General features: G+C 34.5%; 1 protein-coding gene across 1 annotated transcript in view; it reads left to right on the top strand.

The window, feature by feature from the left end:
- The window catches only part of LOC126867630 (uncharacterized), a 647,133-nt gene that overhangs the window by 597,780 nt on the left and 34,053 nt on the right, over positions 1–15,300 (top strand). The window contains exons 6-7 of the mRNA XM_050622333.1: positions 3,122–3,331; positions 4,206–4,466. Of these exons, the coding sequence (XP_050478290.1) occupies positions 3,122–3,331; positions 4,206–4,466 (471 nt within the window). The remainder of the gene's footprint in view (positions 1–3,121; positions 3,332–4,205; positions 4,467–15,300) is intronic.

Genomic DNA, 15,300 nt, shown 5'->3' with positions numbered 1-15,300 from the left:
AAGGAAGATACGTATTTTAATAATAATAAATTTTACAGAAATCTTAAATTTAGTTACATTTAATTGAGAATTATAAGAAATATTTTAATTTCTACTTGCAATTTGTTGCACACTGCTTATTATTCATATTCTTTTGTGTTTCATATATATTTTGACAAATATTTCAACAATTCTAAACACGAGTATGGAAATAAGATGCTTTTTATAGCTCACAAATACATAAAAAAATCCTAATGCGTACATTTCATCATTTCCTTCTTCAATTCGTTTGAAGACCTTTAGAAGATAACGTGATCTCGTGAAATCATCATCTTTGTAATTCCTTGGGAATTTATGCTCTTCTATTTTGAAATTATACCTCTATTCTCTCTTCGCATCGCTGATTTCATTTAACTTCAATTTACTATTTAGAACCATTTACTGTACCACGAGCTGTAATTATCCAAGATAGAGCTAGGAAAAATCTTTGCAAGATTTTCTATCGCGTGACATCGTGGTTCATTTGCAGTCGATGAATCGAGCTAAACTCTGCGGAAGCGTAAATTTCGAATAGAAACGGTAAGTTTTTCGTCGAACCAGATCCTCAGGGTGAACCTCTCCTCCTTTTTTCCCTTCTTCGCGATTCCTCGTCGATGGCAAGTTTACGAGGGAGGAATTTTACCCCGTCAATACTGTATTAGCCCGCGATAAGTTTAAGCCATTTGAATCCTCAGCGAGTTGGCTGGGCTTTACCTAGCCGGTTCGCGCAACTTTAATGGCTCGCAGATTTAACAGGACACAGGTAGAAACTTTGTTCCAGGACCGAATGAAAAGCTTCAGGCATTCGACTGTCCCTCTACCGAAACGAATTTCTGATTTCGTACACGTACCAACTTCGAAAAGTTTCTGTCGTTACACTGTTCCGTTAAAGCTTCGCGAACATTAAAAGGAACGACCAAGTCGGATGGCCATCTCGAAAGCATGATAATCTTACAGAAAACGGTATATCATAATCAAGATAATCGTGTGAAAATAGTATTCTGGCAGGTTTATTGTAATTTACATAGTAGTTTATAAAAGCATTTAGATTATCATTGATTAATTGCAATTGTGAATTTTTATGCATTTATGGATTTAAAGAATATCGAGTTATAACGTTTAGTAGGTGAAAAATATGTTTGCGAAGGTCCTCATTTCCGAATTATGGTCACAAAAATTTGAATCTACGTAAATATCAGCAGTCTATCATCATCATCATAGAAAGATTTCGTAATTATGGCACGTATGTCACACAAATTCTTCTTTTCTCAAACTTCATTGTAGCATATATCTTCTAATAAATGCATCGAATTCGAAATCTTCTTAAAATATCGAAATATATGAGAACTTAAACACATTGTACAAGTTAATAAGAAAATTAAAACGACGTATTCCTATTAATTTTTCCAAAAATACCAGAAGGAAATATTATAAAAAGAATAATCGAAGAACCGAGCCGAATGTTACTATTACACGTTGTTAGTTCGAGAGCTTTCGAAAAAGAATCAGATTTTCATTCATCGTTACTTCTTACTTTAAGAGTATCATAAAGTGAGATATTTATGCGACTATAAAGTTACAAAATATGGCTTTGGGCCTCCGTTGGCTCCGTTCCTGATGTTGAAATTCGCGCGAAAATCGCGCCTGTAAAATTTCAACGATTATTACATCGCGCTTAGTCCGTCCCAATAACGAATCGTCGGAAATCAGTTTCATGGACCGTCTCTGTGTGATTCAAACGAATTTAAATCCTACCTACGCTTCCCGTGAAATATCGGTTTAACGACATTATCGAGCGACTGCGTATTTCCTCTGCAATGAAATCCGGCTTTATGCATCAGCATATTTAATCGACAGACGACGACGTTACGTTAATTAATATGTCTGCTAATAACGTATTAATCTATCGTTAAATAGCGCTTCGACAAGAATTAACACGATACAAACTATCATTTGATGATTTGTGAATCGTTTATGAAACGGATTGCTTTATTACTTATTCGAGGATTACGCGAGAATATATAAACTTACAACTTCGAATATTTTTCTTTATCAATAACGTAGATATGGGAAGCAACGAATTAAATTTATACTTATTAGATTATTAGAGGATTATTGTTAGAAACGCTTAAAATCTTTATATGCGCGTATAACAAAATATTCGACTAACATTTGATTTTATCCACAGTTTTCTCAATTTACAGATCTGTTAACATTCGTATCAATTTCCTTCCAGTCTCCTAAATAAATATAAGTGGTGACAAAAGAGTTATATGTGCCATTATTGGAACTCACGAGCATTTTCCGCTATTTCTACGATATTTCGTTGGTATCGATCTCTATGTATTTTAAGCAAACAAAAGTTAAAATACTGCGTAGCTGGAATGTAGAGGATTAATCTTTTACAGCAGTTGAATTTGGCAAATATCCCAAAAGAACTGAAAAGCTGCTGATCATGTGTGAGTTTTGCAATGTCATCTCGCTTTAACGGGCTGATTCTGTTTAAATCCTAGACTTTCCTATTTGCTTTTGAAAGAACAGGAACGAATTCCAGAATAAATTAATCTGTTTTCGATATTCGCATATGATACGTGTTATTTATTACGAGATTCATATTTCCTATTGAATTCCTAATAATAGTATAAATTATTTCATAATATACATTATACATAATTGCCAAATTATTGCTCCGTTATATCATATAGCCGGTAATGTTATTAACATGTTGATTAACATATTTGTTCGTGTAAGTTGCAATTTGTACGTGCAATTAATATTGTCAATCGACAAATGTAAATTACGTTGAAACATGTAATACTTAATAAAATGCTCAAGCAAATCAGACAAGTTTTTTCCAGTAATAATCGATTTATTTATTACTTCATTATTACAATCGCTGTATTTATATAATTACATTATACTTTACATACTTTATACATCAAACCATTTATATCAAAAATTCAATAACCCTCGCGATATTTTAATTCTAAACGAAAAATTAATGTTCCTTCTCGCAGCTCAAAGTAAATTCACCGCCGTGAAAGTTCATAGAGGCGCCTTAGAGTAATCACGATCAATTAACCAGACTCGTGTTTCATTTCAGGCTCTGGTCTATCGAGACGGGAACCTGGTGTCGGGCTCACTGGAAGCCTTGGTACAGCATATGGTACCCACCGAAGAATATTATCCCGATCGGGCGTACCTCTTCGCCTTTTTGCTGAGCGCCAGACTCTTCATCAAGCCGCACGAGCTCCTGGGCGAGGTCTGCGCCCTCTGCGAGCATCAGCAAAACCTGACTGGAGATAGTGGCAAGGTGAGCCACGAATGCAACCGTCCCACAAAAGCCCACCAAGAACCTTCCGGGCGTGCACTTTACGGCCACCGCGTGCATTATCGTTTCATCGTCTCGCAAGCTCGACCCCCTTTTCGCATTCACCCCCTCGGAGAATCACCCTGGCACGCTCGCTCTCGTTCCAGTTGTAATAACGAGCACGCGTATCCAGGCCAGAAATGTTTCGCTCGCAAATGAATTTCCACCCTGACGATTCTTCTCTTTTCTTCTTGTTTAGATGCTGTCTTCTGCTTTAGTATCTTTACTGATATTTTTACCCGATTTTATTTTTTTCGGCTTCTTCTATAATTTAAAGTTATGTTCTTTTGCACTTGGCACTTTTTAGTATTTTAGTCTTTTTCATTGTGCATTCTCTTCAGTATGTTCAGGGTGGAAGAGATTCGGATGTTCAAATGTCATAGTGGTTTCTTATTTTACGGTGATTTGCATTATTCTTTGAGCAGGATTTACTTACTGGTGAAACATATACTATCGTCTTATTATTATCATCTTTGTCTGTGCCTTGTATAATCTACATTTGCGAAGGAAATAATTATGGATATGCAATATTTGATATAACGCGGTATAGTTAACTTATCGAAGCAAAAATAACAGAATCACATTAAATAGCAAAAGATGTAAAACGCTAATAAGTTCACACAATTCGTATCGCTTCGCAATCTCTGAAGGGTCCCAAGTTTTCGAAAGTTCTGAAAGATTCGTTGGGCACGTGCATTCTGTGGCGTTCCAATTTCCGCATCTCATCTAAAACTTGTTTGGCAACGCATGTACGAGCAAGTGAACTAATAAAAAGGGAGGAAGTGGAACCGGTTGGAATCTGTCTGGCGTGTTCCAGGAACGTCTGCAACGTTTCGTGCCACGACTGGTGCAGCTGCTAGCCGAATGGACAGAAACATTCCCGTACGATTTCCGGGACGAGAGGGTGATGGGCCACGTCAGGTCCATCACGCAGAAGGTCGCTGCGGTCGACGCTGCGGCCAGGCAGGAAGTTTCGGCATTGCTGCAAAACTTGCTGCTTAGACTGACGGCCCTGGAGAGGTACGAGGAGGGTTTGGCTAGACTGGCGACCGAGGCAACGACAGAGCAACTTTCACAGGTTTGTATAAATGCGCTAAATATGCGCATTAGTACTGTCCAAGCGAATCGTTGCCCTTTCTTAAACGATCGCTTCATTTGATTCATCGCGTGATTCTGGGAAACTTTGTGATTTATTGCGTAGGAATTTAATTGAACGTTTCGGTATTTCAGAGTCTTGATTGACTTATCTGCCGGCTATAGATCATCCGTCTCTGAGAAGGATCTAAATTTTTGTTATTTTATTACGATATAGTAGAGCATTTTAGAAGTTTTAACATTCGTGTATCTTTAATCGTAAAAAAGGCTTTAACAATCAGATGTACGTGTAGTTAAAAGATTTAAAAGTACAGTACAAAAGAACAGAATGAAAGAGAATTAAATTGTAATTGAGAAGACGCTAGAATAAATTATTAATTACATTCTTAACAATTTTTACATGATCTTTAGAGTTTCCTATATTCTCTGATCGCTATATCATTATGTTATCCGCGTAATTTCTTAGACCAGTATAATCGCATCGAGAAAACAGCAAAAGAGACTCACACGTCGAACAACTTTCGTTTGCATCAACTATGCCAAATATTAGATCGTTTAGGCGTACAAACGTTCCAGGAACTTAACCGTATTGATCGAGTTTAACAACGATTACTCGATTAACTGTAACCACGGCGAAGTTCCGGTATAATGAACCGATAATATTCTGTCTATGGTACTTGTTCGATCGGCCGTCCGTTCGTTCCCTGCACCAATTCCGTTCCCGTAACACGGCACTCTTGTTACCGTTTAAATGGCTCGCCCATGTCGTTTGTGCTTATATCGATACCAACGCACTTCTAGCATTTGCATCAGTACCATACACATGTGCTATGGTTATCCAATCGTGTGTAAACGTTTGCATAAGGCGTTCCCGACAAGCATCCCAGAGCTTCTTTTCGAGTATCCATTTAAATCTTGCATTCTAAAAATAGGTACTCTGACAAATCTTTCGTCTTCAATTCGATTAATATTGGAGAAAGTATCGATAATAATACAGAAACTTTTATTGCATTGTCATCTGAAAGTTTAAAATTCAAGTCCATAAGACAGTTTTGAAAGCAAATAACATTATAATTAAATGTTAGATGTGCTTTTAACTAATTGAAGATTTAGTAGTTTGTATGGATACGTTTACATTACAATTTACAATGACAATTTACATTTACAGTTAATCTAAACAAACTGCGTAGGTATTCACAAGCCACGTGCAATCTTATTTAAACAAAAATACCTTGAAACATTAATATTATCGTCTACAATAGCTTAATTTCAACCATTCCGTATTTCCACGCACCAAAAACACAATTAATCAAAACAAACATCCACGGCAGAATTACAAGTTCCGCTCGAGATATTCCCAATTCATAATTCTCTAATTTTCCGCTGGAAATTACGAAATAATAAACTTAACGTTCCCCGTTCGGTTCCTTAATCCCAAGAGAAATTTTACTATACGCGCGGTATCATAAATCGAATTTGCGTACACTTTGTACGTGGCCATAGACGCGTCGATGGATGATACTTCTGTCAGTGTTGAGAAAGTAAAATAGCTTCCTTTCCCCGTATCAAGCAATTCCCCGTCAAACTCGATTTTCCAGCCACGTTCTCTCCTTTGACAGACGTTTCAATATTTTCCCGGAGACACGGAGACGCGATACTGATAACATCCTCGAGGGATACGCGCGGATTTCACCTATGCATCATCCCTGTTTATACATGTTATTCGCACGGTGTGCTAATGCACACGTTTCTCATCGTTGTGCACGCACATGGTCTTCTATCCTTCGTACTGTGTATATTAGCAGTACGCGTGCACTTTGCGCAGTTAGGCTAACAGGGTTATGTAGTTTCACCGTCGACATGGGAGACAGTAACTATTCTATTTAATTTGATTACCCCTACGCCTATCTGCCACTGCGTGTAACACCTACTAATAGCTAATTTGCAACTGCATTAGTTAGTTAAATATGCCGGCGTATCGTACCTCGGCTAATCAGAACTGAATTGCGTGAGCGCCGACCGCTACAAGCTTCATCGATGATCGTGCGGCCGGAGAAATTACCGCATCCCCAATTGTTTCGTTGTGCGGTTGTCGCTTCCGTTCCGGAAACCTGTTTCGGATACCACTGCCTCCAATTCCTGGTTATGTTACCGTTCGTTCGATATCCTGTGTATGTCTCCATTTCGAGGGGAAATTCCGGGAGATATGTGTAGAGCTGGTTTTTCTGAAACGTCTTGAAATCAGTATCCTTAATGCTTCGTGTAACGTGGAGATAATGATTGTCCATTCAGTTGGATTTTAGTGGCCTTTTTCGTAAATGTTTTTCAAGAAAAACAGACGAATTTTTTTGTTGTTTATACTGATATCTAATGTAACACTGTTTTGCCTTCTAAAAGTGATAGATCTTGTACTACTTTTTATTGGTGCCTTGTGTAGTTTCCAGCATTCTCATTCACAAGTGGAGAAAATAAAGAGGAAGAATTTTTTCGCGAAAGATTGTGAAGAATTATAATTTGGATTAAACAGAAATATATTGATTACTAGAATTTTGCAGAAATATAGCGAAATATTCACTGGCATGCTGGATTGTAATCACGAAAAAAGAAAATAGTATTGATCACGCGTTTGGCACATAATTTTAGTGTATTTAGAAAGATGTTAGGTATTATACTTATTTCTATCTAAACTGCCGTATATTAAGTTGAAAAATTATAATAATCGAATGTTACCAGTGTTTGAATATTCGATATCTTTGATGTCTTGATATTGTAGTACTTTGTATATGATATCTATGGTATCCAAATAATACAATACCTCGATATCTCCATATGTTAAATTTCTGATAATACTTCGCATTCTGATATTTGATAATCTTGATGCTTTAATGTCTCGATACAGCAGTATATATCACAATTTCTTGATATTTCGATACCTTCAAACCTCGATATCTTGATACTTGATAGCTCGATATAAAGTCTCATGATGTCATATTACTTCAGTATCCTAATAACCAATTATAGGTATCCCAATTAGTATTCTAACATGCCCATACGTCGATAGGTACAACAAAAGTTTCAATCAAAAACTGTTGTAAGATTAAGATTTAAAATTATTCTAAAAGCTATTTTTGCATATTTAGAAAGTAACAAGAATGTTAATATATATATATCCTAGAAGTAATTTTGCTATTAAATTTTAATGAAATACTATTCAAAGTTCTTTAGTATCAAGCTCTGTTTATTCAGATTGCTAAATAGTAATAACTGTTACTAGGTAAAAATAAATAATCGTTCGTTTCTAAAATACTTCATCTTCTCGGCGACGAGGCATTAAATGCATATTTTATCATGGACGAATGAATAATAGTGCCGTTCTTTGTGATCAAAGGGAGATAAATTCCCTGCGGCATAATAAATAACATTCTCATCTAAACGCGGATGAAATTGCTCCATTGCCTATCAAAAGTTCCTGGAAATTGTTAAAAGCAGCTTCTTTAACCGGCGATTTTAATATTCCTTCTCTATCATCATCTCGTAATCTGCCTCTTGGTCCCCTGGAAATTGTTACGATAGATATAACGCAGCCTTTTTTCCCCGAGGTGGTCCCTTTATTTGGTAGACATGAAAATATTAATATGAACGCAATTTTCTATATCCACAACGTCAGGAAAAATTAATATTGTATACGTTTAGTGGGTTTCCTCTCACTTCCTTATTTTTTCATAAGGAATATTAAAATCATCAAATACAGAATAAATGTTAAAATTCAGTCACACGTGCAAGGGACATGATCTTTTTGTAAGAAAACGATACAATATGAATTATTCGTATATGTTGAAATTGAATTTGTTAGCTTTCTCTGTGTGAAGTGTGTTATAATGACAAAAATAATTGGAAGAAATATTTTGATACTGGATGATATTATCTTTAGGTGTATGGAATCTACTTATCTAACTACACATCTTATTTAATTAATTCTTAATCACATACAATTGTATCTTTGTTACAAACGTGTAACCTGTTAGACTACTTGGTATCTACTAATTTGATTTATTTACTAAATCACTGTATCGAAATAATTATTGGAACATATATCATTATAGAAGCAAAATAATCATATTACAAAAGTTTTCACATTTAATGATACACTAATGTGCTGTTGTTATTTGTACTTATCTCGTGCAATCGAAGTTACAGAAACATTCTAGAATTTCCTTTAAATCGTAGCAAAGAAATACGTCGATTCAACTTTCATAAAGGTATCATCATAAAATGAATCATCGTATAATCTGTAAACATCGGTCACGCGATATCAAGCCACAGAAGATCATCTAATATTCGTGTTTTAAGGTAATGCACCAAATGTTACAAAAAAGTTTTGCCAAGTTGTTACAATTAGCATTCGCGTCGAAGAAGCAAAAGGTGGTGGTTGAGTAAGGAGAATAAAGAATAATCCAAAGCTTCCAGTAACGTTCCAGCAACTACCTCGTAGAACGGTATTTGCATGGCCGCTTGCATATCTACGGTTTACGTCGGAATTGCATCGAAAATGCAGAAAGTCGGAGCGCAATAAAAATATAACGCGAGCGGAAAGAAAAGAAGAGAGAGGAGAAGAAGCAGATAAGGAAACGGGTGGGCCGAGCTCTTAGGAAGCTCCGGCTTATTAAAGTGGAAGTTCGCCGCGCTTTTTGAACCCGTCCCTGCGACGTGCCGCGGCGACAGCTTTGCTTGAACTTTCTCAAGAAGCGAGCCGTAACTCGCGAAACCAATAATACGCCCATAATCTCTTTTTCATCCCTCCGTCGCCGCATCCTCGTTCTTCTTCTCTTTTTTTCTCATTCCACGTCGTATTCACCGCTGTAAGAAAAGTTCCAAGCATGTAAGACTAGAAACTACTTGATTGCAAATGGTTTTATAACAGCAGAAGCAAGATGTTGTCGTTTGGCGTTTGGCTACTCGACATCTTCGACTAGTCGCGATGAGGATCGTCGATCGTCTTGTTATTTGTTGATCGATAGGGTAGATGTACATAAGTCGATAGCCCAGAAGGAATTTTAGAGGAACTTTTAAGGAATTTAGAAAATACTTTGAAGGATTTCATAAGTTGGGTAATTTTACGTAGTTGAGGATATTAATTCACATACAAGGTTCCATTTTGTCCTTAAAAGTAACATGAATTTAATATTGACCGGCAGAGCTGCAGCTTCTATTTCGTTATTTAGTAGAAGGAAAGTTTAAGCAGATTATAAAAGCAAGTTAAAGAGTAAGGGATAGGAAAAGCAGAATATTATTAACAGAGGAGAAGAAGTTTTAGTTTCCAACTATAATACGATGTAAGATGAGAGAAAAAGTAGTATCGAGCGTTCTTTTATCTATTAGAAGTTAAATATTTTAATCTCTTGCATAATCAACATTGCGAGGTAACTATTCTATCGCGTTTAAGAATATATTATGAGCTACCCTTATGAGATAAAACGTTTATTTACTTTGATTAAAGGTAGAAATTCCTGATCTTCCTTATAATAGAGCATCGAGCGAACATTTTATTTGGTAGATAAAAATTTTCAACGAAATGCAGGATATTTATAACAAATATCATGTACTTATTTGTGGCAAAATATTCTAACAAGATACGAAAGTTAAGCTGTACTGGCACAACTATATTAAGATCAATTCTTTGGTTTCTGAAAAGCCAATTACAAAAACTTTTTCATAGAACGCATGTAATATTTAAAAATATGTAAAATATTCACGGCATAGAATACTTCGTATAACTTTCGGTAAGTGAAATGATATCTTTATTTAGGTTCTATAAAAATATAAATTTGAACAAATACTACCACAATCCAATAGTAGAATAGTAGAATCAGTTTGACTTCTGAGTGGTGCAATTATCTAAAACGAAGATTTTCAACGTAATAATCACCTCGAATCAATAATTGCAAACTTTTATGGCGGAACTTTTTTATATCCTATTTTTACGATAGATAACATTTCATCCAAACCATTTCCACGCGTTTATTACGCACCTTGAATTGATTGGATTTCTTTTATGTGTTCTGCGAACAAGAAATTGTTCTCAAGCCCAATACTACAGCTTTAATCTCTTTCTTTTCGCAGAAAGAAAGTTTCGGACGAACACACCAGGCTTCTCAATCAAGAACCTTTATTGCATTTAAACAGTTACTCGCTTGGAAAGTTCAGCTCTGGACTTCGATATTTAAAAAGAGAAAAAGTTGCAACCTGTGATTTCATACGACGAACATTTTATAGCTACTTGTCGATAGAACGACTTTTAATGGTTCGAAGCACTCAATTTCGTTTAGAGTTCCTTAGCGTTTCTTCATGCACGTCGGCAAAATCTGACGTACAGGCTTCAAGTAAAACAGGATAAATAAATAAATAAATAGTCAGGCGGATTTGACAAGTTGACATATCTATTTCGACGAAGAAATAAGAAATTAAACTCGAAAGTGTATTTGAGTTTTATCACAGAAAATATTTCGTTTCGGTGAATAATTTCTAGCTTGTCAAAGTAGAGAAGAAATAAAAGATATAAGCCCGTGAATGTAATTGAATACTTATCAGAGTTTTAAAATTTATTTTGGAACAAAGTGTTAAATTCAAAGTAAAATTATTGCAGAAATTAATATAAGTATGAAACTAAATATAAAAGTGTGTTTGAGTTTTGTTTGAGTGAAAATTTCGTTTCCATGAATATTGTGAAGCTCTTAAAAAGGAAGAGTAAATAAAAATAATAAATATATAAACTTGATCGAGTGTTATTCAAGATCTTTGATACAATAAAAATGGGAAATAAATATTTATACTCCCCTTTACGACGAGAAAGCAATGAATTTTTGTTTTCAGTCAAAACAGATTAATTTACAGTTCCTTTTTATACGAAATAATTTAAATTACGTATGAGCAACATGAAATTAAAAAAAAATAATTTACATGTACAGCTTACGAATTACGAAAAGTCCGCTGTCCTTTTTAATTAAAATCTTCGTTATTTCCCCTTTGTTTTAAAGATTTTGCTGCTCGTTTCATAATATTTGTATCCTCTTGACAGCAACGTTCAAAGCTTTTATAATCATCATTTTATAATGCATCATTTCACACCAAATTTTATTCATTATGGATACTTCATAATTTATATAGCTTTTAAACCACTTTAAGTGGGATGGTTTAGTTTAAACCACTTCCTCCAACTTTACGTAGATAAATCTGTCAAAAACTTTTACATATTCATACCTTACTCATTCATAAATTTGCACAATTTCTCATACATCGTTCCCTACACAAATTTTTTGCTAAACGAAAAAGTTTTCCGATATTTTGGCAAAGTATATTCTCTCCTGACGACTACAAAACTCGAAGCATTAATTCTTCGATAGATGCATTCTATCTGTTGCACGTGAATGTTTATGATCTCTATTCCGAAAATTAAAATGTTTTAGAACGCCTACAAAATTTACAGCGTATTCCTTATCTTTCGTACGATAAGTTCTATAAAATTTAATTTCAAATATTTTAACGAATGAGGTTATAATTAGGTGAAAAATATCTGGAAGACTGAGAAGACGTAAAAAAATATGTTTCCATTGTAAAAAAAATAGTGCAACTACAAAATGCACACGCGTCATTACTGCCGCGAAAAATATGCTCGTCAAAAGTATAATTCTTCTTAAATGAACTGGTTCTGTAAAAATGTTTGTCACGAAGTCCCTAGCTTCTTGATTTAATTAGACATAATTCTCCTGCAATATAATTACAGCTACACTCATAGAAATTATATGACGTAAAAAATATTTTATTTAAAAAAATTGAAATATGTTGAACAGAAAGTCGCATTTTCACGTATTTCATTAACGATAGAAAGACAAATATGAGCATGAACCATTCTTGTCACGAGCTTCTCTATTTATTCCTACGAAATCATAAAACTTCATTTTTCATTGAAATTCGCGGTAGCCAGTGTGCGTAGGCCGCCTGGAAACTAGTAAAACGTCCGGAAACTAGTAAAACGTCCGGAAAACCGGTCTTTCTGGTTTTCGCGAGCGGTACAAAGCTTTTAATTACGTTTTCTTCCGCGTAATGACGAGAGAGGGCTGCGAGAGGAGGCAAGGGACAAACACAAAGGCTTTCGAAACGCAGTTTCAGCTCCGCTATCGGGTTGTATTTAAATGCGCGCATTAACGTTGTTACTATAGATAACGGGATTTTAATTGATAACGATAATACGCGTTAAAATCCGTATTAACTCCGTTACACACTTGCTGTATTTATATTCGCTCGGCAACAGCGGTTCCGATTTAATGCCTGCTTTTAAATGATCGAACCGTGTCACTACCAGTTTTGTGCAATCGCATGCGAGTCGGTTATTATTATTAATTGTAGATATTTCGTGATTTAGTTATATTTCTCCGGTAACGTGTCGAGTTCGTTTCGCTTCGTGAAAGTAATTATCGTTTTGACTAACTGGATAAACTTCTATGTAGCGAGTTTGGTTAATGTTCATTCATATCCCATTTTCGTGGATTTTGTAATTTGTAATTTTGGAGAAATTTAGGGCAAAATTGTAGAAATTGTGCGAGTGACTTTATAATTTGAGGGTTTTCATTTTCTTTTTTCTTCTTTTTTTTTTGTCTGCACATTTTTATCTTGCGTATATATAGTGGTAGACTAAAGGAAATTTGGGACGTAAAGATTGTTACTGATATGGTACAAAGTTTAACACAAAAGTTGCTAATATTCGTTGCACGTACTAAGTAAATTTTCCAATTTTAAATTTTCTTTGGTCCACAAATGTATATATGTATATCTTTTTAATCCTTAATTATAATATTTAGATGTTAATGATTCAAATTCTAGTGTTCGTAATGAGCTTTAGTTTCATCAAGTTTTTTATTTGTTTCAATAATCGAAGAAATGAAGTGGTGACTAATGCGATTATATATTGTCATTAGGTGGTATTGACAAAATCTGCAATCACTTAGTTGCCAACTCAATAATAACTTCTTTGAAATAATAAGAACTTTGCTAAAATACGAGTATATCGAATATGAAATGAACGCTTAGTCAAGCTGAGTCTAATAAGGAACAGTAACCAATCGCAAGTAAGAGACTTGGATGAAACTGTAACACTGGTCTCAATTTGAAATACATCGTGATTTCCAAGCCGTCATTAATTATTCGATACAAGAAACTATAGCAGTCCCCGTGGTGCATCGTATTTGGTTGCATATCATGACTCGCTAGAGAATTGCGCGTTGTCTTCCTCCAGGTTTCTTTGAACATCGCGAACATTACCGTTCACTAAACTCGAGCAATTTGAAACTTGCGAGAATCTTGCCGTTCAATGATTCCGCTTTCGTAGAATAGTAATTATGGGATTATTCTATTCACTAAATGATAAGGTGCACGTTTTTGTATGTGAAGTTTATACGTTATAGGTACATTTTTTTAGTATTTATTCAGAACTAGTTTCAACACAGCGTTTATCTGTGTATACATATCCCTACATCGTATTTTATTTAAGATCATACATACGATATTTATTTAATTCATTAATCAGATAAGTAATAATTACTTTCAAAACTTTTAAAAATTACAATTTTCGAACATTGGTATTTCCGTAGAATTTTGTTAAAAAATTGCATAGTTTTTATTAATTGTTGATTGAAGTTCATCGATGAACATTAAACTTGGTCCAGTTGGTTAGAAACTGTTTTTATATTTTTCATAATTGTTCATTATAAAATCTTTCAAAACATAGAGTCATATATTTACTGTGAAAAATATTTAAATTCTAATTTTACAGCCCTTCAATTTGATATTTGGAATTTCGTTCAACGGTCCGCCGCACAATTTATAAACTGTTAAATAAAATTTTCCAAAAAATCAAATTGAAACCAACGATAAAATTCATCGACGGTTATTGAATTTAACACGCGGCCAGGAAATTATACGTGTATTTTTAGCAAACATTTATTTCCAAATTATTTAAATAGAAAGTAAATATCTATTATAAAATATTAATCTATCGTAAGACATTATCGTAAATAAATATCTAAAATTTCTATCGTGTATAATTAGATTTTATTTGAAAAAATTTTAACTTCCATCGACATTAACTTTGCGCTGTCTTTCACGGGAAGCTGACGCATCGCTGCGAATTAATTTCATTTATACGGACGGTAAAAGCTTTCAATTTCTTTAAAAATTCTAGCACATATAACGAGAAACTATAAAACACGCGCGTTTTTAATTTCACCATCGTGTATCGTTGCCAATTTCAAGACAGTACCAGCAGAGAAACTCGAGAAAGCATTTCGCTGTTGATATTTTTACGCTTTCGTTGCAGTTCTCTTAATTCGAAACAATGAAACCCAGCATCGTGTCTCGACAGTCTTAGCACGATCTTCTTGATTTTGTTTCGTTTAGCTCCGATACGTACTTTGGTCTTCTCGTCCTGAACAAATTGTGTTAAAATATTCCGTGTCTTTCTTGTCGCGTTAATTTGGTCTTTTGAGTAACGCGGTGAATTTGTAAAATCTAAATTAACTATGATTTTTTACACATCAAATATTGTGTGCAGATATTTTCTTAATTAGCTGGAAAAAATTGTATTATTAGTTTGGTATTAAACGTGGCAATTGCAAGAAGAGATTTATTTTCAGTTTCGAAGATGAAATGTAAAATACACATTAGTGCAGAAAGAAAATTTTATGAACTCAGTTTAGAATATTATTTCATCACAATTTTAGTATAAAACATCAGTTATTTGGGAAGAGAGATTCATTTATAGAAGA

Source organism: Bombus huntii, chromosome 7, assembly GCF_024542735.1.
Source record: "Bombus huntii isolate Logan2020A chromosome 7, iyBomHunt1.1, whole genome shotgun sequence".
Taxonomy (NCBI): domain Eukaryota; kingdom Metazoa; phylum Arthropoda; class Insecta; order Hymenoptera; family Apidae; genus Bombus; species Bombus huntii.
This window is presented reverse-complemented; position numbering and strand designations above follow the sequence as displayed.